The sequence below is a fragment of the Hemitrygon akajei genome, chromosome 4, assembly GCF_048418815.1.
Source record: "Hemitrygon akajei chromosome 4, sHemAka1.3, whole genome shotgun sequence".
NCBI classification, from domain to species: Eukaryota; Metazoa; Chordata; class Chondrichthyes; order Myliobatiformes; family Dasyatidae; genus Hemitrygon; species Hemitrygon akajei.
In genome coordinates this window covers 124,899,557-124,925,598 of record NC_133127.1, presented here as the reverse complement: position 1 = coordinate 124,925,598, position 26,042 = coordinate 124,899,557, and the positions used below count along the sequence as shown (strand labels likewise).

At 41.9% G+C, this 26,042-nt stretch overlaps 1 protein-coding gene across 1 annotated transcript in view; it reads left to right on the top strand.

Moving 5' to 3' along the window:
- Positions 1-26,042, top strand: part of LOC140726616 (protein diaphanous homolog 3-like) — a 567,224-nt gene that overhangs the window by 369,697 nt on the left and 171,485 nt on the right. Inside the window, exon 23 of the mRNA XM_073043216.1 lies at positions 24,812-24,937. Coding sequence (XP_072899317.1) covers positions 24,812-24,937 — 126 coding nt within the window. The remainder of the gene's footprint in view (positions 1-24,811; positions 24,938-26,042) is intronic.

Below are 26,042 nucleotides of genomic sequence, written 5' to 3'. Positions count from 1 at the left end.
GGGAGGAGAGAAGTAAAGAGCTGGGAAGTCGATTGGTGAAGGAGATACAGTGCTAGAGAAGAGGAATTCTGATAGGAGAGGACAGAAGAACATGGAAGAAAGAGAATGAGAGGAGCACCAGAAGGGGGTGATGGGCAGGTAAGAAGATGGGAATGGGGAATAGTGAAGGGGGTGGGGGTTCATAACCGTAAGTTCGAGAATTCAATCTTCATACCTACTACCCAGACAGAATATAAGATGTTTCTCCACCAACCTGAGTGTGGCCTCATTGTGGAAATAGAGGAGGCCATGGACTGACATGTCGGAATAAGAATGGGAAGTAGAATTAGTATGGGTGGCCAGTGGGATATCCCGCTTTTTCTAGCAGACAGAGGGTAGGTGCTCATCAAAGCGGTCTCCCAATCTACTTCGGGTCTCCTGATATACAGGAGGCCACACCAGGAGCACCGGATGTAGTAGTCCCCCACCTGGAAGGACTGTTTGGAGCCCTGAATGCTAGTGAGGGATAAGTGCCGGGAGGGAAATCAGTGGGGAGAGATGAATGGACAAGGGAGTAACACACAAAAGGTGTAGCCATGTGCACTCACATGCATCCCAGCTATGCCTGGCTTTTTGTCGGCTACGTGGAACAGTCTCTCTTCCAAGCCCACACTGGTATTACTACCCGACTTTTCCTACACCAAGCCGATAACTTCATTTGTGCTGCTTCCAGCACCCATGTGAAGCTTATCGACTTCATGAACTTTGCCCCCAACTTCCAACCTGCTCTCAAATTTACCTGGTCCATTTCTGACACCTCCCTCCCCTTTCTCAATCTCAGTGTCTCTGTCTCTGGAGACAGCTCATCTACAGATGTCTTTTATAAACCTGACTCTCACAGCTACCTGGACTACAGCTCTTCCCACCCTGTTACTTGTAAAAACACCGTACCCTTCTCTCAATTGCTCTATCTCCACTGCATCTGCTCTCAGGATGAGGCTTTTAATTCCAGAACTAAGGAGATGTTCTTCTTCAAAGAAAGGGGCTTCCCTTCTTCCACCATCAACGCTGCCCTCAACTGTGTCTCTTCTATTTTGCTCAAATCTGCCTTCACCCCATCTGGGTTAGGATTCCTCCTGTCTTCACCTACCACCCCACCAGCCTCCGCATCCAGCACATAGTTCTCTGTAACTTTCGCCATCTCCAACAGGATCCCACCACCAATCACATTTTTCCCTCCCCTCCACTTTCTGCTTTCCACAGGGCTCACTCCCTATGCGACTCACTTGTCCATTCGTCCCTCCCCACTGATCTCCCTCCTGGCACATCCTTGCAAGCAGAACAAGTGCTACACCTCCTCCCTCACTACCATTCATGACCCCAAACAGTCCTTTCAGGTGAGCCAACACTTCAGCTGTGAGTCTGTTGGGTTCACCTACTGTATCTGGTGCTCCTGGCGTGGCCTCCTGTATATTGGTAAGACCCAAAGTAGATAGGGAGACCACTTTGCTGAGCACCTCGCTCCGTCTGCCAGAAAAGGCAGGATCTCCCAATGGCCACCCATTTTAATTTCACTTACCATTCCCATTCTGACATGTTAGTTCATGACCTCCTCTACTGCCATGATAAGGGCACATTCAGGTTGAAGGAGCAACAGCTTATATTCTGTCTGGGTAGCCACCAACATGATAGCATGAACATCAATTTCTTGAACTTCTGGTAATATCCCTCCCTCACCATTCCCGATTACCATTTTTCCCTTTCTCTTTTTATTTCCTTATATGCCTATCACCTCCCTCTGGTGCTCCTCCCCCTTTCCTTTCTTCCATGGTCTTCTGACCTCTCCTATCAGATTCCCCCTCCAGCACTTTTATCTCTTTCACCAGTTAACATCCCAGTTCTGCTTCACACCCTCCCCCCACACCTCCCTGTTTCATGTATCACCTACTATCTTGTATTTCCCCCCTACCTTCCCACTCTGACTTCTCGTCTTTTTTTTCTCCAGCTCTGATGAAGGGTTGTGGTACCAATGTGCCAAGATGCTGCCTGGCATATATGCTAAGTTTCTCCAGCATTTTGTGTGTGTGTGTGTGTTGCTTGGATTTTCAGCATTTGCAGATTTTCTCTTCCCAGTAAAATTAAATTTGCTAATTGAATATAACTAGGGCAAAACTTAAGTACCGATGTATCCAACTACTAAATTGTAGTAAATGCTTCCCGACTCCAAAGTCAGCAGAGGTTTGTTACATCATGGTTGCGTCTTCTCTTTGAAATGAGTTCCTTATGTTTTTTCTCCTATCTGAAGTGAATTTTGAAAAAATTAGATATTTGTGAAGACTTGAGTTTGGGAGGTCAAGGAGGATGCTGTCAAAATCATGCTGGAGGCAATAAAGGCATCAATGAAGTTTTTAATGGTACGTAACTGGCCAGAAGATACATTACAAAGCTGAAAATGAGCTGTCTTTGTGATGAATAGGATGTGAGGTTTGAGGCTCAACTGGGGATCAAATCGAAAATTAAGCTTGTGCACCAACTAAGTGAGCAGCCTGGCAGATGAACTGTAAAGGAATTTTTTTTGCCAGAGGCTAAAAGTAATGACTTGAATCTTTTTTGAAAACTTCATTGAAGGGTAAATTCTGGCTCATTTGTGGCTGAATATCAGGCAGGCAGTATGAATCTGTGCAGGTGGAGTATCTGGTGAATGTACAGCCAAAGAAGGGTAATTTTTGTTACATAGAATATGTAAAAGTACTGTTTCAAGGTTCTAGATGTTTCCCATTTATTCAATAAATTTGCAAGTAGTGTATTTATCAGATTGTGTGTGCTAAATGAATGTGTTCTTCCCCAACTAGTTTCAGTACTTCCTGGAACCAGTGAACGTTTTTCCTTATGTTTTTTACTTTTGTGGCTGTATCTAAATGTGGAGCCTAGATGGACTGCAGGGTCTTCCCACATTACGATGATTGTGGCAGGGGAAGGATGGCAGGGTGATGTGATGCACCATTAATAACTCACGCTGAGACTTAGGAAGTGAGATATCGGCTTTTATTGACTGGAAGAACAAACAACACTACATCCTGGGAAAATGAGGGAGAGCAGCAGACCACAGTCGCCTTTATACAGGGGTCTGTGGGAGGAGCCACAGGAGCAGTCAGCAGGGTCTGTGGGAGGAGCCACAGGAGCAGTCAGACAGGTATATCTAGTTCACCACATGATGGAACCATGGCTGACAAGAGATGTGGAACCTGTCATCAAGAGGAGGAAAGAAGCATATTAAGGTTTCAGAAGCAAGGATCAGACAAGGCTCTTGAAAGTTATGAGGTAGCCAAGAATGAGCTTACAGCACTTTGGAGAGCTAGATGGAGATACAAGAAGATCTTGCGAAGTAGAATTAAGGAAAACCACAAGGTGTTTTACATATACGTGTTGAACAGGATGACTGGTATGAGATTAGGACCAATCTGGGGTAAAAGAGAGTCAAAAGAGGTAGGGGAGGATCTTAATGAATAGTTTGCTGCAGTTTTCACCATTGAGAGGGACCTTGACCATTGTGAGGACAGCATAAAACAGGTTGAGATGCTACAACATGTTGACCTTAAGAAAATAGATGTGCTGGACTCTAGAAAATGTTCGGACAGATTAGTCTGTCCAGCGGAGCATGGGAGCTCATTTCTCTAGTAGCTGGGTGTATCGCTGTACTCACGGCGCTTAATTTTCATCAGCAGCCGTAGGTAGAACTTCCCTTCTTGGAATCCTTCATTTCATGATGCATTCCTTGGAATTGGGCCTCCTCTTCGAATGGGATACTCCCGTCGTCTTCCCTGGTGCTGTTCTCCCTGCACTTCCCAGCAAAAGACCCCAAACCAGACTGCTGTCTTTCAGAAATCCTTTCACAGCCAGCTCTCCAGAACCTTCTCTCACATCCCACAATCCTGATTGGCTGATACAATATTTGTAAATAGGAATGGCTCCTGATCTTCAACTGAAGCTAAAACAGTCTTACCAACAGGTCACACTGTTTTTACTGAGGGAAAAAAAACTCAGAGCAGCAGTAAAAATCTTAACCAGGGCATTACATTCTAACCCCCCCCCCCCCCCATCAAAAATAGTCATGTCCTCACGACTTTGGAACTTGTTAAACTATTATTAATAACACATGTAACCCCCGGGTCACCTCAGGCTCGCTCAGCTCGTTCTCGTCTAGGGGGAGCAGCCTTCGGCCCCACCAAACTGGGTAATCAGCTGGTGTGGATGCTGTGTGATGTCCCCGCCTTGCCCAAAAACAGACAGTACACCATATGCGATTAAATGAGTACAATTTATAAAGGTTACTATAACTAAGTGATTAATAACGATACAGTATATATGAAGGAAAAAAAATAAAGAAAAGGCGCCAAACTTATCAAAGTCCAAACCACTTCGTGCGCAACCGTTGGAGCTCAATTACTGAAGTCTTCTGGCCACCATTCGATCCCCTCCGAACTCCTCGACTCGCAGCTCAGGACCATCCGAAGTGGTCAACCAAGCACATCTATCGTCGTCTCCTCTCCTCAGGGTACCTCCTGGCCTTGGACCCCCGCTTGGGGTCCGTTCCTCGCCCAGTTTACAGCATCGCGTCCTCTCTCTCTCATCCCCTCGCGCCAAACTCCCCAAAAGCCCGCCAACAATAGCTTACAGACTCAGAAGAAAGAACAACATTAATCACAATTGGTTTACAAAGGAATACAATTCTCGTTATCAGTAAATTTTAACCCAAACAAGCTTCCAGCACTCTCTCGCAACAAAGAAGCATTCCTACTTTTAACAAAACAAAGAAGCCATTTTGATTACATACACAGTAACAAAGAAAAAGAAGAAATCCCCTTTACACACAGTATTCAAATGAATTTTGTGATTTCAGGATCCCCCAACCCACTTATAAATGGCAGTAACGTATCCCACTATTGGGATGGACACAACCCTTTTTTTCCCCCCGGTGCATCATATGCCAGCCTAACTGGGGGTTTCCTGACTCTCTTGAGACTTCCTTATCTCGTCTTCAGCTTTTCAGCCTCAAACACTTTGTGACTGCTCCTGTTTACTTGGGGATGCCTCTCCCTGTTTATCACTCGTACCTTCCGGCAACTCAGGCCCCCTGCCACCAGACTGAACTCAGCCTCATCTGCAACCCAGTTTCCCCTCACTGTCTATCATCACGTCTGTCTGTCCACTGATAGTCTTTCCAGCTACATCTGAGCCAGGGTTGGCAGATTCAGAAATCTCTTCATCAATTCTTGGGGAGTTGCATAAGGTAAATATTCCATGCTACCATTTCCTCATCCTGTGAGTCCGTACAGTATTCAGTGGTCAGTTCCTCTTCAGGTCTTTCCACTGAAATCGCACTATTTTCAGCTAGTTGCCTTTCTGTTCTCTTCCTTCTGTGCAGAGTTTGCCTACTAGGTGTAAATTACATGTTAGGCTCTGGGTCAACACGTTTCCAGCCCTTGGGGTAGAAGGTGATTCTGATGGAGACCATTTACATCCTCTAGCTTCATCCAGAAAACTTGAAGATTTGGCATCTGGCCTGCAGCTATGTAAGGCATAGTCACCCAGCATTTGGACAACATATACTACCCTGCTAGCCCCAAATTTCTTATTAAAATTTTGTCTCCAGGCATCAGTTGAGAGAATCTAATCTTTTCATCATTTCTTCTCTTGTTTCCATGGTTTTGCTTGGGAGCAGAAACCACTGCTATCTCGTAAGCTTTTTGCATTTCTTTCCTCATGTCAGACACATACTTGAGATGCGTCTTCTGCTGCAAGTCTTCACCACCAATTCCAAAGCAGGGATCTTGCTTCGTACCCGAACATCAAATAGTGTGGTGAGAAGCCAGTAGCTTCATTCTGTGTACAGTTGTAGCAGTGAACCAAATGCCAATATGTTGACTCCACTTGCTCTTTTTGTTGGCAACAAGGGTTCCTGCCATGTCTAGTAATGTCTGGTTGAACCACTCAGGCTGAGGATCACCCTGAGGGTGATGTGGTGTGGCCCTTGGCTTCTCAACTCCAAGCATGCTCAGTAACTCATGAATGAGATGACTTTCAAAATCCCTTCTCAGATCACAGTGTATCCTTCTGTGGAGGTCATAATGAACAAAATACTTCTATAATACTTTTGCAACTGTGGATGCTGTCTGATCCTTTGTGGGGAAGGCTTGAGCATCTCTAGTGTAGTGATCTGTGATGACCAAGACATTTGCAGCATTACTGGAATCAGGCTGTATGGAGAGGAAATCCATACACACTAAATCCAGTGGTCCTGTACTCTGTAAGTGAGATAATGGAGCAACTCTCATGCACAATATCTTCCTCCTAATACATTGGATACATGACAGGGCTAATAGAACCAGTCTTGGACCAATCCATAGGTCTTGTCAAACACCAAACGACATGAGTCATCATGAAGTGACTTTAATATAATCCTCTGGTACTTCTCAGGCAAAGCCAACTGGAGACACCAAAGTCTGTCTGGAGGAGGTATGACACTGTATACAATTTTGTTCCTCAGCTCCTGTTTGACCCATTTCCTCATCAATAGGGGTATGGTAAGGTGTTTTGTCTTCTCAACTTGGGCCATATCCCCTTTGACAACAGATGACCAAATGGCACCTAAACAAGGATCATCTCTAGGGCTGCCTCCAATTCCGCAGGCCTGAAGGCGGGCAACTGCTTCACATCCAGAGCGATCAAGTTGCAATATGTATGTGGAATGGCATGAGTAGAAGCTCCCAAATGACCCACAGCTGTATCTTTCTATAGTCTTGCCTCTGATTTTTCCCCACTGTAGAAAACAGGCACATTGCTTTAACACCAGGGATAGGAATGCCCTCCCACTCTCTGTCCATTTCCAGCACCTCATGCAGACGTCGGGATGACACAACCGCATCAATGTTCTGGCTCCCCGCCCGATATTTAAAGCTGAAATGAAAAGCAGACAATGCCGGCCACCAGCAATGACCTGTGGCATCCAACTTTGCCAAGGTCAGGATATGAGTCAGTTGACTGTTCTCAGTCCTCACCTCGAAATTGACACCATATAGATAGTCACTTAACTTACCCACCACAACCCATTTCAATGCCAGAAACTCCAATTTGTGCGTGGGGTAGTTTTGTTCGGAAGGTGACAGAATCTGGCTGATGAAAATAAAAGGTCTCAACCCTTTACCCTACTCTTGATGCAGAATACCACCTAATCCTTCACGGCTCAGTCTGTATGCAGTACATAAGGCAACTGGGGTTTGCAAAGGCCAGCATTCGTACTTTAGTCAGCAACTCTTTCAGCAGCTGAAAGGCCTCTTCAGACTTTGCATCCTTTCTTTCTCTGAAAGGCTGTGAAGGGCTAAGATAAACTTTGCCTTCTTCTCCTTTTATTCTCCGCCCTTTCTTCCCCAAAGGAGGGTAACCACACAGAAGCCAATTCAAAGGGTGACTTCCTCTGAAACCGTCCTTCACAAATCTCCGGTAGTACCCACAGAATCCAAGGAATTAAAGAGCATAGGCCACTTACAGTCTTGGGCCTTGGTCATGTGGTCACCGCCTCTATCTTGGAATGATGCGTAGCTACTCCATCCTGTGAGACTGTGTCCAACATAGTTGACTGATGTGTTACAGAACTGGCACTTGTCCAGTGACAATTTTAACCCTTCAACTTTCAGGCAGTGTAGCACCTTCAGTAGCCTCGTCTCATGGTCCTCCAGTGTAGACTCGAACACTATGAGATCATCCAAATACATCAGTACCTCAAGCAAGTTCATGTCCCAAACAACCTTCTCCATGACACATTGGAAAGTAGCTGGTGCTCCTGATGTGCCCTAGGGCATTCTTTTAAACTGAAAGAATCCAAGTGCTCATAAGAATGCCATCTTCTCTTTATCTACATCACTTGTGGCTATCTGATAATACCCACTCCTTAGATTCAGCACACTGAACTATTTTGCTCTACTCAGACAGGCTAGAGCATCCTCAATTTGTGGAACAGTATACTAGTCGGGTACTCTTCGTTGGTGACTGTCCGATAATCAACGCACATTCATACCTTCCCATTCTTCTTCCTCTCCACCACTATGGGTGACACACAGGGACTTCTCAACTCAGTGATGATTCCAGCTTCCTTCAGGTTCAGCGGATGCTGCCAAACATCTTCCACTTCCACTGGTGGTAACTGTTGAGGCCTCTCTCTGAAAGGGGTCTTCTGTCACTCTAATAGTGTGGCGAGTACTCTTGGATCAACCCACATTAAACTCGTCAGTAGAAAAGACACCTTCGAGCTCAACATCTTCTAAGTTAGTCTCCTTTTCCATTCCTTGAGTACTGGGGAGTCATGAAAGTTGAATAGTCCAGGAGGCTGTCTCTCTCTCTCTCTCTCTCTCTCTCTCTCTCTCTCTCTCTCGGTTTTCTCACCAAAAGATTAGACATTACCCTCACAGGGAAAAGATGTGTCATCAGGATCCCACGTCAGAGGGTAATGTCTCTCTCTGAGGTGTTCCTGACAATTATTGTCATCCTGTTTGCATAGACAGCTGAAGGTTTCTGCTGTTCATGTCTCAACAGAACTCCAGCAGGTAAGAGTGACTCTTCACCACGATCCTCCAGAGGATCCACTAGCAGGGCCTTGGCATCAGGCAGTCCAGGGAATTTAGGGTTTCCCATCACTCCCCAGGGCGTAACACAATCGGTTTCTACTGGGTATACCATACCATTCCTCGTTAATGGTCATCATCCTGCTTAGGAGGAACTTGCACCTTTTCAAAAGCAGTCTGAACACCGGGTGAATGGGCAAGATTTTCTAAAAATCCTCTCCATTTCTCTTCTTGCATCCTCCCACGAGCTTTCTGACAATGGGAGTAGTTGTTCGCACAATAATGGAAGTTTCCCTTTTTCAACTGGATACGGACAGACCAACACTAATATATCAAGGCTCTCAGCTACTCCAACATCTACTTCCAAAAACTCCAGTTTCAACACCAAGTAACTATCATAAGGTTAATCATCAGTACTAAGGCCCCAAATCTCAAAGACACTGAGTGGTGTCAATGGTAAATGCATCAAGTACCAGTTGTAAAAGGATCTGTAGAGTAGAGTAATTTGGGAACCTGTGTCAATTATGTTTCTAGCAAAAATACTCTCAGTCCATATGGATACTTCCAAGCTTGGTCCCATTAAACCTTCAGAAATAGGGGTTTGCACTTTAGTGTTTCCTTTGATGCATTAATCAGAACGTGTTCTCTCCAAGACCCCAGGTCATTCTCTTACTGGTTCCTTCTGAACTTTCCTGACTTCCTTTTCTGGTTAATCAACTGCTGGGTTACTTTCTGAAGGTTTTCTTGACCTTCACATTCCTGCTTGAAACATCCATCCTCTCCACAGTTATAACAGAAAGTACTGGTCACTTTCCTCATCAAAATACCCCTTTCAGCAGCATCCCTCTGCATCATACATCCTATAGTTGGGTTAGGTTTCCTTTCGAACTTGTCATACTTTGTGGCAGCACTAGCCGACATCAACTGAGATACTTTTGCTTGTAGGCGTTTTTCATTTCATCTTGCAAAACCCCCACTTGTGTTACATCAGGGCTCACGAAAGCAACAGAAGCTACAACTGAGGACTGGTGGAGGCCTCCCACTCCTCCATCATATTTTCCTCTCTTACTTCTCTGATCAGCTCAACGAACAATGGAGGGGGATGCATCTTATGCGTCATCTGAATGGAATCATGTCACGCCACAGCACCTCCTTCACAACTGGCACCTTACGGCACAAGCAATGCAGCTGTCTCGCCTGAAAATGTTGGTGGAAAGTTTCTCCCCTTTCTACTTGAATGTGTGCCTAAACTTTTTCATAAGCTCCACTGAGCTGGCCATCGTGCTAATAACACTTTCTAATGCTTGCATGTAGCCCACGGATGTGACCAATGGGTTTTCTGCCTTTAAGGACTTCACCACCTCAGCAGCTGGACCTTCTAGACTTTACTAGTCGCTGTTTTTTCATATTATCTGAGAACTGCCACTTATCCAGTAATTGAGATGTTGACTCTGTCCAAGCCTCATATTCTTCTTCTTCCATTGGCGGTGTGCTTGACTGCAGAAAACTCCCTCAGCCTACAATAACTTTATTTCTCTGTCGGTACACTTTGGCATTTGTCAGCCAGTGACATAATTGCCGAAACCAGCTCAAAATTTAAATCAACTCTTGATGGACCCATTAGACATTCCACATCAGACAGCTCCTTTCCTTCACTTCACAGAAATGAGAACAACTTTTCTTCACCCTCATCTATATTCCCCTCTTTAGAAATATGGACTGCCCATGATCCCACCTCCCCAGGCTCCCCTATCTTATCAGGCAGCATGACTTCAGTCATGTCATTTCTGTCATAGCTGGATGGATGGCTTTACTCATGGTGCTGAATTCTCATCACCAACCACAAGTAGAATTTCCTTTCTTGGAATCCTTCCTCTCATGATGCACTCCTCGTAATAGTGTCTCCCCTTCGGATGGGATCCTCCAGTCATCTTTGCTGGTGCTCTTCTCCCACCAAAAATTCCTAAGCCAGACTACTGTCCTTCAGAAATCCCTTCCCACCCAGCACTCTAGAGCCTTCTCTCACATCCCCCAATCCTGACTGGCCGACACAACATTACTAAGTTGGACAACATAGTTTCTTATCTTTAGCCAAAACCAAAACACTCTTACCAGCAGGACCCACAGCTTTTACAGAAAACTGCTAAAATAAAACACCTCACAGCATAGCAGTAGAAATCTTAACCAGGGCATTACACTTGCATTTACTCTTTCTATATTTCCCATAATTTTATATTCTGCTAAAAAGTCTACCCTCATTCTCTTGCACTTGAGGAAATAAAGTCCTAACCTATTCAACCTTTCCCTATAACTCAGGTCCTCAAGTCCTATAACATCATTTACATTTTCTCTGTACTCTTTTAATCTTATTGATAACTTTCCTGAAAGTAAGTGACCAGAAATGCACACCATACTCCAAATTAGACCTCACCTATACCTTGTACAACCTCAACATAACATCCCAACCCCTGTACTCAATACTGTGATTTATGAAGGCCAATGTGCCAAAATTTCTTTTAATGGCCCGATCTATTTGTGATGGTACTTTAATGGAATTATGGGTCTGTAGCGGTGTGCTACATGCAGCGCTGAAATAACGACACAGAGTCGGTAAACTGCAGTTAAAAAAAGATTTTATTCGAACTTCGCGGCCTCGCTTTAAAGCCTCCCTGATCCCGCCCTCCCCGGGCGCGGATGCTGTAGGGGGCACGTATTCACAGTTCTGTCACGCGCGCGGATGCTGTAGGGGGCACATATTCACAGTCCCGCGCGGGCTTTTCCCTTTGTTGGTGAAGCAGACTTGGCGCCCTTTTGGGACTGGCCTTTATGCCGGCGCGCTGGCTATTTGTGAGCCGGTTCGAGTGCGCTAGGAAGTGGGTCGCCACAGGTCTGTATTTGCTGATCCCTCTGTACAACGAGTTCTGAGAGGTCATGAGAAGATCATAGATTTTAAGATATTGTGTTCCTGACAGTGGAAGCTTGAGCAGTGCTTTTTGTATAGTTCGAAGAAATTGAACTCACGGCAGCCTGCTCCAATTTTCCAGATGACATAAAATTCAACTATACTGTTGATAGTTAGGAGACTAGCTGTAGGCTGCTCATGACTTTGCTCAGTTGGTAAGATGATAGAGGGACAGAGTAACAGAGGGATCTTGGTATATACAGCCAAATATCTCTTAAGGTGGCAGCAGAAGCAGTTTAAATGATGAAGATGATATACTAGATTATAGTCTTCATCATCCAGAGGATAAAGATAAGAGCAAAGAGGTTATAATGCATTCTTATCAAACATTAGGTAGGCTTACCTTGTTATTCTGTGCATTTCTGGTTACCAAGCTGTAGGAAGGTTGTGATTGAACATAACCATAGAACATAGAAATCTACAGCACATTACAGGCCCTTTGGTCCACAATGTTGTGCTGACCATGTAACCTACTCTAGAAACTGCCTGGAATTTCCCTAGCGCATAGCCCTCTATTTTTCTAAGCTCTATGTACCTATCTAAGAAAATCTTAAAAGCCCCTATTGTAAACGTCTCCACCTCCGTCACTGGCAGTACATTCCATGCACCTGCCACTCTGTGTGAAAAACTTACCACTGGCATCCCTTCAGTACCTATTTCCAAACTCCTTAAAACTATGCCCCCCTGTGTTAGCCATTTCAGCCCTGGGAAAAAGCTTCTGGCTATCCACTTGATCAGTGCCCCTCATCATCTTATATGCCTCTGTCAGGTCACCACTCATCCTCTGCCACTCCAAGGAGAAAAATCCAAGTTCACTCAACCTATTCTCATAAGGTACGCCTTCTAATCCAGGGTACATCACAGCAACACACCATATGCCTTCTTAACAACACTGTCAACCTGTGCACCAGCTTTGAGTATCCTATTGATGCTGACCCCAAGATCTCTTTGATCCTCCACACTGCCACAAGTCTTAGGATTAATATTATATTCTGTCTTCAAATTCGACCTATCACGATGAACCACTTCACACTTATCTGGGTTGAAGTCCATCTGCCACATCTCAGCCCAGTTCTGCATCCTATCAATATCCCACTGTAACCTCTGACAACCCTCCACACTATTCACAACACCCCTAAACATGTGTCATCACAAAGATAGCACGAGAGAGGAAAGATTTACCATCATATGAATAGAGTGGATTCTGGTTAATTGAGGCAGCCATTTATTTGGGACCACTCTTAAAGAACATCAATTAAATTGAGAAAATAGCCGAGATTCCCTTCATTTATTTGGGACACTATGCCGCTTAATTGGGGCAGGAGACTGTTGCTGACCACTTTCCCACTTGCATGGCTGTTGGACACTACAATGTGCTTGGAGTAATCAGTTTTTAAATCAAGCAACACACACAAAATGCTGGTGGAACACAGTAGGCCAGGCCGCATCTATAGGGAGAAGGAATTTGAGGAAGAACATTTTCACACATTGAGCCATTTTAGTCTGGAACTCCCTGCCTGAGTGGGTAGTAAAATTAGGTGATGTCACAATTAAGTAGTAAAGATTAGCTTTATTTATCACATTAACATCAGAACATACAGTGAAATGTGTCATTTGAATCAAATCAGATCAGTGAGGATTGTGCTGGGGACAGCCCACAAGTGTTGGCATGCTTCCAGTTCCAATGCAACATGATCACAACTCATTAACCCTAACCGTACATCTTTGGAATATGGGAGGAAACCCACACAGTTTCAAGGAGAATGTACAAACTTCTTACACACAGTATCGGGAATGAAACCCCGATCTGTGATCACTGGCGCCGTATAGCAATTTTGCTATCCACTACACAACCATGCTGACCGTACTGTGCCAACTCACCAATTGTGAGTCAGAGAGCTATGACAGAGGAGGTCCGGGAGTGAAGTTTAAAAGGGAGAGCATTGTGGGAACTCAGCTATAACCGATGCACCATTCATGTGTTGGAGAGCAGGGCAAGTTCCAGCATAAAAAGGAGACACTGCCTAACGGAGTGGTCATCAAAGGAGTGGTCTGAGTCAGAGTACTAGGGCTTTAGCTCATTCCGGCTTCGGCGGGGTAATGGTCTTTGTTTTTCCGTGCATTTTTTGAGGAATAGAGAGCATGTCTGCAGGGATAGTACCTTGCTCTGAGTATCAGATGTGGGAATTCTGGGAATCTTCCAATCTCCCAGAGGCCATATCTACACCAGGTGCACCGAGATGCAGCTTCTGAGAGACTGATAAGGATCTGGATCTGCAGCTTGATGACCTGTTGCTTATTAGGGAAAGTGAGCAGGAGATACAGGGAGCTGTGCAGGAGTTAGATAAGTAGATGACTGTTAGGGAAGGGAAGAGCTCAGATAGTAGAGAGCACCCCTGTGGCCATTCCCCTCAGTAATCATTATCTCGTTTTGGATGCTGTTAAGGGGGGATGACCGGACAGAGGATGACCACGGCGATCAGGTCTCTGGCACTCAGCCTGGTTCCGTGGTGCAAAAGGGAAAGAGGAAGATGAGAAATGTGGTAATCATAGGGGAATAGACAGGGAGGTTCTGTCTGCCTGATGGTGTGTTGCCTCCCAGGTGCCAGGGTATGGGATGTCTCGGATAGGGTGCAGAATATTCTGAAGAGAGAAGGTGAACAGCCGGAAGTCTTGGTACATAGGTAGAAAAAGGGAAGAGGTCCTGAAGAGAGAATTCAGGGAGTTAGGTAGGAAACTGAAAAGCAGGACCTACAGGGTCAAGGAAGTGAAGTATGTGCAGTGCAAATCATGACTGAGAGGGTGCTCAGGAAGCTTAATGGTCTGAGTGTGGATTAATCTCCTGGACCTGATGGAATGCACCCTCGGATTCTGAAGAAAGGAGCTGGAGAGATTGTGGAGGCATTAACAATGGTCTTTCAGGAATCGATAGTTTTTGGCATTGTACTGGATGACTGGAAAATTGCAAATGTTACTCCGCTATTTAAGGAGAGTGGGAGGCAGCAGAAAGGAAACTATAGACCTGTTAGCCTGACATCAGTGGTTGGGAAGTTGTTGGAATCGATTACGGAGAACCTGGAGGCACATGACAAGATAGAACTAAGCCAGCATGGTTTCCTGAAATGAAAATCCTGACTGACTAACCTACTGCAATTTTTTGAGGAAATTAGAAGCAGGGTAGACAAAGGAGATGCAGTAGATGTGGTGTACTTGGAATTTCAAAAGACCTTTGATAAGGTGCCACACATGAGGCTGCTTAGCAAGATAATAGCCCATGGAATTACAGGGAAGTTACTAGCATGGGTGCAGCATTGGCTGATCAGTAGAAAACAGAGAGTGGGAATAAAGGGATCCTATTCTGGCTGGCTGCTGGTTGCTAGTGGAGTTTCACAGGAGTCGTTGTTGTGGCTGCTTCCTTTTGCAATGTATGTTAATGATTTGGACTATGGGATTAATGAATTTGTGGCTAAGTTTGCCAATGATACAAAGATAGGTGGAGGAGCGGGTAGTGTTGAGGAAACAGAGAGCCTGCAGAGAGACTTAGATAGTTTAGGGGAATGGGCAAAGAAGTGGCAAATGAAATACAATGTTGGAACGTGTATGGTCATGCACTTAGGTGGGAGAAATAAACAGGCAGACTATCATTTAGATGTGGAGAGAATTCAGAATGCAGAAATGCAAAGGGACTTTGGGATTCCTTGTGCAGGATACCCAAAAGGTTAACCTCCAGGTTGAGTCAGTGGTGAGAAAGATGAATGCAATATTGGCATTCATTTCTAGAGGTTTAGAATATAAGAGAAGGGACATGATGTTGAAGCTCTACAAGGCACTCGTGAGACCACACTTGGAGTATTGTGTGCAGTTTTGGGCTCCTTATTTTAGAAAGGATATACTGACATTGGAGAGGGTTCAGAGAAGATTCACGAGAATGATTCCAGGAATGAAAGGGTTACCATATGAGGAATGTCTAGCAGCTCTTCGGCTGAATTCCCTGGAGTTCAGGAGAATGAGGGGGATCTCAGAGAAACAACCCGTAAGTTAAAAGGAATGAACATATTAGATATGGCAAAGTTATTTCCCATGGTAGGGGAGTCTAGGACAAGAGGGCACAGCATCAGGATTGATGGACGTCCATTTATAATAGATGCAAAGAAATTACTTTAGTCAGAGGGTAAAAATCTGTGGAATTTGTTGCCACATGAGGCTGTGGAGGCCAAGTCATAGGGTGTATTTAAGGCAGAGAGAGATAGGTTTTTGATTAGCCGGGGATCAAAGGGTACGGGGAGAAGGCAGGGGAGTGGGGATGACTGGAAGAATTGGATCAGCCCATGATTGAATGGCGGAGCAGACTCGATGGGTCGAATGGCCCACTTCTGCTCCTATATTTTATGGTCTTGTATCTGGATCTGCATGAGCACTTGAAGTGCCAAGTCACAGAAGGCTATGGAACAAGTGCTGGTAAATAGAAATAGTATAGTTAGGCACAAGATTGATGGCATGAATATGAAGGGGGAAGGCGTTGGTTGAGGTTACAAGCTTGTTTCTGTGCTCTGTGTGTGAAATACAACAATACTCCATCCAAGTGGCTGGGAGCAATCAATCGTCCTTATTTAATAAATGTTAATTGATGTGTTATTATCTTTTTACACTTATATTTACTTGTATTATTATTTTTACTTTAAATTAAAGAAACATATTAATAATTTTTAGTTTTCAGTAGTTTCCTGGTAATTTTCAGAAATACACAACAACACAAACATCTTTGACAGCTGGTGAGCCAGGAGTCAAGAAGTTGTTCGGTGGGTACAGCCAGCTGCCTGCTATAAGCCAGCCTCTATGCTGTATTGATTTGGTTGGATGCATATTTCAAATGATTGCTGAGCCCAAGGTCAAACAATGAAAATCTACATCTAAGACTGCTGTTAATTAATATTTAAAAGAGAAATCATGAATCGAGTTTTCTGAAATCTGTATCGATGAATAAAAAAGTAAAAAACAACAAATATGCCAAGTGTTCATGAATGGAAAATTCTGATATTTGTAGAACAGTAGAGTTCCATTATTCATTAGTATGTGATATGATGAGAGTTACTTTGTGTAGTTAAGACATTCAAAAATATGTAGGGCAAGAGTGCTGTAAATACTACGAAACAACAGATTGCTAGCATTTTGCGTATTGTCTTGGCTAAAATGGTTATTTCTAAGCTCCATATTTGCATCAAATGCAAAAGTTATGGACCAGTGATATCATTGCTAGTAAAAGATCAAAGACCAGATTACTGCTGATGAGACATGCATATTGTGCCACCTGTTGCAAAATGTGTGAATTTCTTATTACAATTTGAAGATGGTTTACTGTTGAAGCAGAAAACGTCACAACTATAATGAATTAAAGTAACATGATTTTTATTTTGTAGTGTCAACACCAATATACTTAAAAACTCAGCAACAAAATAAATACAAATGTATGTCCCATCCACTTTGTGTTTGGCTAATTAGTTGTGATTATTGATGACTTCAACCTGCCAATCAACCTTCGAAGTTGCTTTATATCTATGACTTAGTAACTTTAGAATGAATTATAGGAATTGTCTACTGGGAAAATAATTCCATCATTTTTCTTTTTTAATATTTGAAGTTACAGCACTACTTGTGTGCTAAAGCTTTCATAATGAATGAAATACCAGTAAATTGAAACTCTGCAGCACCAAGTCTATTTATGAATGTGAACGGACAGTTAAACAGCTAAAAGGAGGAGGAGGAAGCTCCAAGTACAACTTCTCCTAAAAGAAGGCAGGGATAAACATGACAGTTCTAAAGAAAATGTCAAGACATACATAATCATATTCAGCTGAAGATGATCTATCTTAGCTTTCTCCTGAGATCTTCATCACAAAGCTACTCTCCATCCAATCTGATGTGCTCCATGCTATATCAAGAAATAGCTGAAAGCACTGGAAACAGCAAATGTTACAAGACCAGACAGTATCCCAACTATACTAAAGATCTGCACTCCAAATTTTGCTATGTCCTTAGATCAATCTTGTGCAGTGCAGAGACAACACTGCCGTTTTCCTAAACATGAGAAAATTCCCAGCTGATAATTTTCACAAAAAGTAAGCCAAATTCAATCCAGGGAATTACTGTCCAAGTATTCAATTTCCAATAAAAAACAAAGCAATAGAAGCAATTGGCAACAGAGCTGTCAGGCAGCTCATATTTGTGAATATGAGCTTGTTTAGCCATATCCAATGGGAAGGAAAATATCACCTTCGTACTCCAACTGTTCAAAGCTAGGACACTATTGATTATCGGTTAAATGTCTTGAAATCAGTTTAATTTTTCATTTCAGACTTTCTTCAAAGCAACTGACATTTTTTAGTTGAATCATAAACCAGCGAAAATCTGTAGATGCTGGAAATGAGGGGGAGAGAGAGAGGGAGACCCTCTCCCTCTCCCTCTCTCTCTCTCTCTCTCCTGGGGGAACTCAGCAGGCTAGGTAGCATCCATGGAAAAGAGTACAGTCGACATTTCAGGCCGAGACCCTTCTCCAGTCCTGATGAAGGGTCTTGGTCAGAAACGTCAACTGTTCTCATTTCTATAGATGCTGCCTGGCCTGTTGTGTTCCTCCAGGATTTTGTGTGTGTCGCTAACATTGTTCTTTTGTTTTCATCTCTCCACAGATTTAAAATGTATTTTCTTTCACACTTATGTTTACTTGTGTTGAAGGTGCAGTTTTCTTCTCACAACTTTTGAGTAGTTTCTTCAGTGTTCTTTATTGATGCCTACAATTTAACAGGGTTCCAACTATTTTGAAGGAGGATTTATAAAGAGATCTGCATTTGCTTTCACTGAGATAGTTTGATTGTCAAAATCCTTACCAGTGCAAATTTGGAAATGAGAATCACTTTCGAAATTGGAATTATGTTTTGTGTTTTATTTCTCAAAAATAATCCACATTTAAAGATTCATTATTACCTACCTGTTCTTGCTAATCACCAATATGTTATTAATATGATTGGAAAAATCATATACATCAGTCATTTAATTTTCTGTGCAAACATTCTTCATTTTGACCTGTTGCATTTTTTATCCCTTTAATTAAGATATATGCTTATAGTGCAACAGAGTGAAGTTAGCTGCTAGACCTTCAATTCTTTTTGTTTGAGATGAGTTTATCAATCATTACTTAATGTTATCTTGAGCAATACACACAAAATGCTGGAGGAACTTAGCAAGTCAGACAATATGTATGGAAGGAGCAAACTGGATGTTTCAGGCCAAGACCCTTCATTAAAACTGCATCTGGATATATTATGATGCTGTTTTTGAGACTACCTTATCCCAGGTTTGTTATCTGTGGGAGAAGCTGCCTAGATTGTTCAAGGTTCTCCCAGTATTTTCATTCCATGTGGCTGATGAAAATTTATGACACATGCTCTTTTATATACATTGTTTTTCAGAACTTAATTAAAAGACTTGTATCGAAGGTTCTGCTTTTTAAATTGTCCAATTAACATACTAGCTTAATATGGTTTTGGTTTGGTTATATATTGGACCATTTATTGTGCTATAATATTTAGTATAAATTATTAAATATGATTTAGATGTGATATAATTTTTTAATCAGTGGATAGTTTTGTAGAACATCATCATTTCATGTTCTTGGACTACTTTATTATGTTTGTAAATGGTAGTTTGCAGTTGCAAAAATAGAATTTGTAGAAAACAGTTTCATCTTAATTCCCAACAACTTTGATTGTTGGCTTTTATGTTCATTGACAATACTTAAACTTTACTTTCTTGTTCTTCTGTTTTAGTTCAGCAACAAAATTCATATTGGGGCCAAATGTCATTAACTACCCTGAAGCCCGAGCTTAATAGATGAACTAGCACTGGTTGCAGCTTGTGCCTTGTGTTCACCATTCACAGGATGCCCATGATCATGTTGTGGTGGATGCCAATTATCTCTATCCTTGTTCATTGGCCATTCAGTTCTGGTAGAGTTTGCAGGCCATTACCTCCTACAAGATTAAACATACATCATGAATGGCTGTGGTGCTTCTCTCCCAGATGAGCAAAACCCCTTTTACGCAAGCTTTCAGAACTACACCTGTGCGAGTCCCTGCAGCATCTGGTTACCCTGTGATCTCTGTTTCAAAAGGGTGATTCCTCTCAAGACACCAGGCCCTGATGGTGTACCTATTAGGACACTGAAAACCTGTGCCAACCAAATGGTGAGAGCATTCAAAGGTATCTTCAATCTCTCACGGCAGCAGTTGGAGGTTCTCACTGCTTCAAAAGGGTGACAATCAAAAGTGCCCTAAAAGTGCAGGGTGAGCGGCTTCAACAACTATTGTCCAATTGCACTTAAATCTACTGTAATGCAAATGATATGAAGATAGGTGGAGGAGCAGGTGGTTTTAAGGAAGTAGAGTGGCTAGAGAAGGATTTGGACAGATTGGGAGAATGGGCAAAGAAATGAGAGATGGAATGCAGTGTTAGGAAGTATATGGTCATGCACTTTGGTAGAAGAAATGGAAGTGTTGGTTATTTTCTAAATGGAGAGAAAATACTGAAAACTGAAATGCAAAGGGACTTGGGATTTGCAAGTTGAGTGTGGTGAGGAAGGCAAATGTGATATTAGTATTCATTTTAGGAGGACTAGAATATGAAAGCAAGGATGTAATGTTGCGACTTTATAAAGCACTGGTGAGGCCTCACTTGGAATATTGAGAGCAGTTTGGACCCCTTGTCTTAGAAAGGATCTTAGAATGGAGGGGTTTCAAAGGAGGTTCACGAAAATGATTCCAGGATTGAAAGGCTTGTCATAGGAAGAGTGTTTGATGACTTGGGGCCTGTATTCACTAGAATTCATAAGAATGAGGGGTAACCTCACTGAAACCTATCAAATGGTAAAAGGCCTTGATGGAGTGGGTGTGGAGAGGAGAGGATAACAACTTCAAAATAGAGGGAAATCCTTTTAGAACAGAAAAGAGGAGGAATTTCTTTAGCCAGAGAGTGGTGAATCTTGACAGCTGTGGGGGCCAAGTAATTATGTATATTTAAGGCAGAGGTTGATAGATTCTTGATGGTTCAGGGCATGAAGGAAGGCAGAAGATTGTGGCTGATAGGAAAATTGGATCAGCCATGACAAAATGGTGGAACAGACTCGATGGGCCAAATGGCCTAATTCTGCTCCTATAACATATGGTCTAATGGCATTGAAGTGCTTTGAAGGGTTATGGCTAAAATCAACTCCTGCCTAAGCAAGGACCTGGATCCGCTGTAATTTGCCTATCGCCACAATAGGTCTACAGCAGACACAATCTCACTTGCTCTCCACTCAGCCTTCGATCACCTTGAGAATAACATTACCTCTGTAAGGCTGCTGTTTATTGATTACAGCTTAGCGTTCAACATAATCATACCCACAATACAGATTAGCGTCACTCAAAACCTAGGCCTCTGTGCTTTCATCTGCAACTGGATTCTTCACTTCATCATTGGGAGCCCACAGACACTGGATCGTAAATAACTTCTCCTCGTCACTGGCAGTTGACACTGGTGCATCTCTAGGATGTGTGCTAGCCCAAAGCTCTACTCTTTGTACAACTATGACTGCGTGGTAAGCACACCTCAAATGCCATCTATAAATTTGCCGGTAATACAACCATTGTTGGTAGAATTTCAGATGGTGACAAGGAGGTGTGCAGGAGTGAGATTGATCAGCTTGTCGACTGATGTTGTAGCAACAATCTTGCAGTCAACATTGCAAGGAATTGATTGTGAACTTGAAGAAGGGGAAGTTGAGGGAATCAGTCCTCATTGAAGGATCAGCAGTGGAAAAGCTGAGCACATTCGTGGGAGTCAACATCTCTGAGGATCTATCCAGGATGTAACATATTGATGCAGTTGCAAGGAATGCATAACTATATCTCATTAGGAGTTTGAGGAGACATGGTACGTCACCTGGTCTCTTGCAAATTTCTACGAATGTACCGTGGAGAACGTTCTAACTGGTTGCATCACCATCTGATATGGAGGGGCCAATTCAAGTGATTGGAAAAAGTTGCAGAAAGTTGCAAACTCATGGGAACTAGCCTCCCCAGCATTGAGAATATCTTCGAAAGGCTATGCTTCAAAAAGGCGGCATCCATCATTAAGGACCCCCATCACCCAGGACATGCACTCTTCTCATTGCTACCATCAAGGAGGAGGTGCAGGAGACTGAAGATACACACTCATTGTTTTAGGAACAGCTTCTTCCTCTCCGCCATCAGATTTCTGAATGGACAATGAATCCATGTACACTATTTCACTACTTTTTCTTTTTTTTTTGGATTTTCTTTGCAATCTTTATATATGTATTTCTGGGTGTAATTTATATTTTTTATTGTTATGTATTGCAATGTAATGTTATCACAAAGCAACAAATTTCACAACGTGCCAGTGTTACTAAAACTGATTCTGATTCTGATTCACATGGCTGATGAGAATTTGTGTTCGTGAATTGTGACCAAGCTGGAGATAGTGGAAACTAAGGCCTTGCCTTATGACCTTAACCCTAAGCCTAATCCTGGTAGCTTAATGACTGATTATGCTGTTAAGAATCCTTTTCCATCACTTGAAACAGTTCAAATACATATACAGTAAATAATTTTAAATGTTAAAATATTAAATATTTCCAAGTATCTTTAACTTTTTATACATGAATATTTATTTAATCCTCTTTAAAGAAAAAACTCACTTTTTTGTGAAGGTCATCAACCCCATTCAAATGGTATACTAGATAAGGGGTCCCTCTGCTCAGTTAGTTTGAGAACTCTCCCTTGTTGTACTGGCGAAACAAATGCTCCCTCAGCTGGTCGGTGTTTCTATATCAAACCACTGACTAGTCAATAAAAATCAACTTCTATATATTGTTAAGTATTGTATTACTAAAGAATATTAAAGTGCATAAGTTATTATTGACCCTCACTTTCGAGTTGCAGCATTTCCAAAACTCTAGTAGTATGTTTCAGACATTCATATTACCTTTTTTAACAATGTGCAGAAAGGCATAGATGTTTCCATGGTGACAGGACCATCCTCCTGTAGCAATAATCCTTCTTATCCACTAAAATCACCACCATTCTGATGTGGAACTGTGAATGATGAATTAATGCCATCTCATCCTTATCTTCTGTCTTGAACTCATGTGTCCACTAAGTCTTCATATTTAGCTCAAGATTAAAATGATTAGTCTTGAATTAAATCGGGGTTACCAACTTTTTTTATACCATGGACCCTTACCATTAACCAAGGTTGGGAACCCCTGGATTAAATCCTTTCTCCTCATCCCACCTCCCCAAGGGCCACTGTTACAATGATTGTGTGCGGCCTTGAAATCTGTGTTTCTGAACCTACAGTCTGCCCACTTCCATCTGCAGAATAATCCTTTATCGTGAAGGAGTTTCTTCTTTAGTGTCTTCAATAATTCTTAAGTGCATTAAAACCTGTAATTAAAACCTTTTACCTAATGAGCTAATGTCACAGAGGAACTGTTAATATATCCTGGAGGTGGCAATGTAAAGCCTCTGTTTGAAAATGGCATTTCAATCATTATAGTTTTATTGCTGCACTCTTTGTATTCCAAGAAGTTCTGATGCATGCAGATAAGTAAGAAAAGAAAGTATGCATTATATTCAAGTGTCTAATGTGCAGTGGATTATACACACTAAGGTACTTAATACAATATATTAATCTGTAGCTTGCTCAAATGTAATTTCCCTTCATAAATGATTTTCCTTGATTTTCAATGTGAGAAATTTTTCTTTGCATTTATGAGCCATTTATGGGTAATTCTGAATTGAACATGGCATTTAATTGTCAACAAGTTGTGCAATGTTCCTAAATTCGCCTTTGAATTTAGTCCTTTTATTCATGAACTCATTGTTACAAAAATAGTTTTCACCTTTACATATGAAAGTGGCATAGGATGGTAGAAGTACTTTTTAAACTCAACTCATCCAAACTAAAATGTTTGAATAAAGAATCAAAACACAGATGAAGTGTGCAAATGCCTTATGCAATATGATATTTTAGTTGTATAATAGTTTCATAATTCATATGTTAATACTGTAAGATGTCCCTGATGTTTCTGTATTTTAATAGGTCAATAGGTATATGTATTTAATGCCAGAGAAATGTGTACAATATACATCCTGGAATTCTTTTTCTTTGCAAACATCCACAAAAACAGAGGAATTTTCCAAAGAATGAATGACAGTTAAACATTAGAACCTCAAAGGCCCCCCCCAGCTTCCCCCCTCCCACGCACAAGCAGCACCAAGGCAACAACCCCTCCACCCCCCAGCAAACAGCATCAGCGCCCTCCACCGAGCACTCAAGCATCAATAAAGACGCAGTACCCCAAAGACTGCTCGGTCACCTGGTAATTCGACATACAACTGGCGCTCTCTCGCCCTAATAAGGGAAAAAGAGGTGTCCCTGTTTCACAGCAAGAGGGGTGACGTAACAAACAACTTGCTGATTTAGGATGTTAAAAGTCTGTTTCATCATTTTTTCCAAGTTCTGTGCCCAGAGAGTTGGCCCCAAAAAGGCACAGATCTCTGGGCACACTGCCCACGGCAGCTAACCCGCTGCTCCCGATGTTCCATGTTCTCCCATGACACTTTAGTCAGGGGCACCGGCCTAGAATCAGCCACGAAAATCTTGATCTCTGAAGGCATGCTAGTCTTCCAGGCCCACTTTCTTGGGATATCAAAAAGCAGTCAGTCATGAGGTCCTGACAGTAGGTCCAATTCTCGCAAAAAACCGAAGTCAGAGTGTAACTCCAAGTCAGGGTCTTCAAAAGAACCTTGAAAAGAAAAACAAGAGATATCAAAGATAGAAACAGAGCTGTCCCCGAAGATGCAAGCTAAAGAGTCGTAATTTAGCACCATCTTGACTTTGCTCCGCCCCTCCAAGGTGGAAATATCTTGTTTGGTATCTCAGTATCTGTGCTACAAGCAAATTGTTCAAGGAAAATTAGAGTTTTATTTTAATTTGCCAGCTGCCTAAGGGTTAAATTATATCACCACAGCCCGGTAAGATTTTACAAATGACTATCTCCACAATTGTGAGCAAGTGATTGAATGTAACCAATATTTAAATTTTAACTGAATTTATCCTTGTGATAGAAGGTGATGGTTTTTCTCTAATGATGTAGATTAAAAATTTTAATATTGTTATTGTCTTCCTGTTATAGTATGTGCAGAAAACTTGGACAAGAGCCTTAAGCAGATGGAGAAACAGCTTCAACAGCTTGAAAAGGATTTGGAAACTTTTCCTCCAGCAGAGGACATGCATGACAAGTTTGTGACAAAAATGTCCATATCCTTCCTGACAGCTAAATAGCTCATAAAATGACAGTTAGTTAAGCTATTTAACTTTTTAAGGTGCAGCCTGATTAAGCAAATATTTCATATTAATCTTTATCAAATGCTGAGGGACCTTTTTTATAAGTCTGTCAATAAGTGAAGGATTATTATTGAAAAAATTGATTTGACAGAACACTAGTCATTCAAAATATTCTGTATATGATCTATAAGCAAAATACAGTTCATTGCACTCTTTGTTGTGCAGAAGTGGAAGGTAGGTTGTTAATGACTAACTGTAGTTACATTATTCTATGCAGCCAGATGATGTCTGAACTGTCTATGCACAGCATTAGGAGAATGACTAAACTGTTGAAATCTGAGAAAAATTGTTCCCTTTTCTCTTCATAGATATACATACATCTTTTAAACTGAATGGTTTCTGTTAATATACAATTATTTTGGGGGTAGATAGGAAATCAATTGTGTTAATTTTTAAACACAGCAGATTTTTCAGTGCAACAAGAAAGTCAAATATTTTTGAAGTAAATATTGCCAGTAAATATGTGAATGTTTGTTCTTCCAGGTGGTAACATTTTGCAGGAGTTAAGTAACAATCATTAAAAGAAAAGTAGATTAATCATTAACTTCTGTTGAAATCAGTTTTCAGAAGTTTAGTATGACATGAGAAATGTATTCACAATATTTAAGCAAATAAATTAACCTCTAACAGTACAGGTGTTTTTTGAGAGACTCAATAGGTGGAAGACAAAGGGAAATCAGAAGGAAAAACCTTTGGTAAAAACAATTCATCATCTTTAAAACAGTGGCTTTCCATGATCATGCTGGTCTACTTTTGTCACAGTGCAGTTATAAATTGCGTGGGTGTGAAATGTAATGTGATCTGTGGTTTAACTTAGCTAACTATTATTTATTAAATATTGTAATAAAGTAGTCACACTTAATTTTTTGGGAAACATTAAATGTGATGTGATAATATACTTAAACTAATTTTATACAAGGCAGCAACATTAAACATCAATTAAAGATGTAATTGACTTCATTAAGAACTGCAAAAATTATTTGCTTTAATTAGCTTTGATAGAGCAAAGCAAAGAGCAG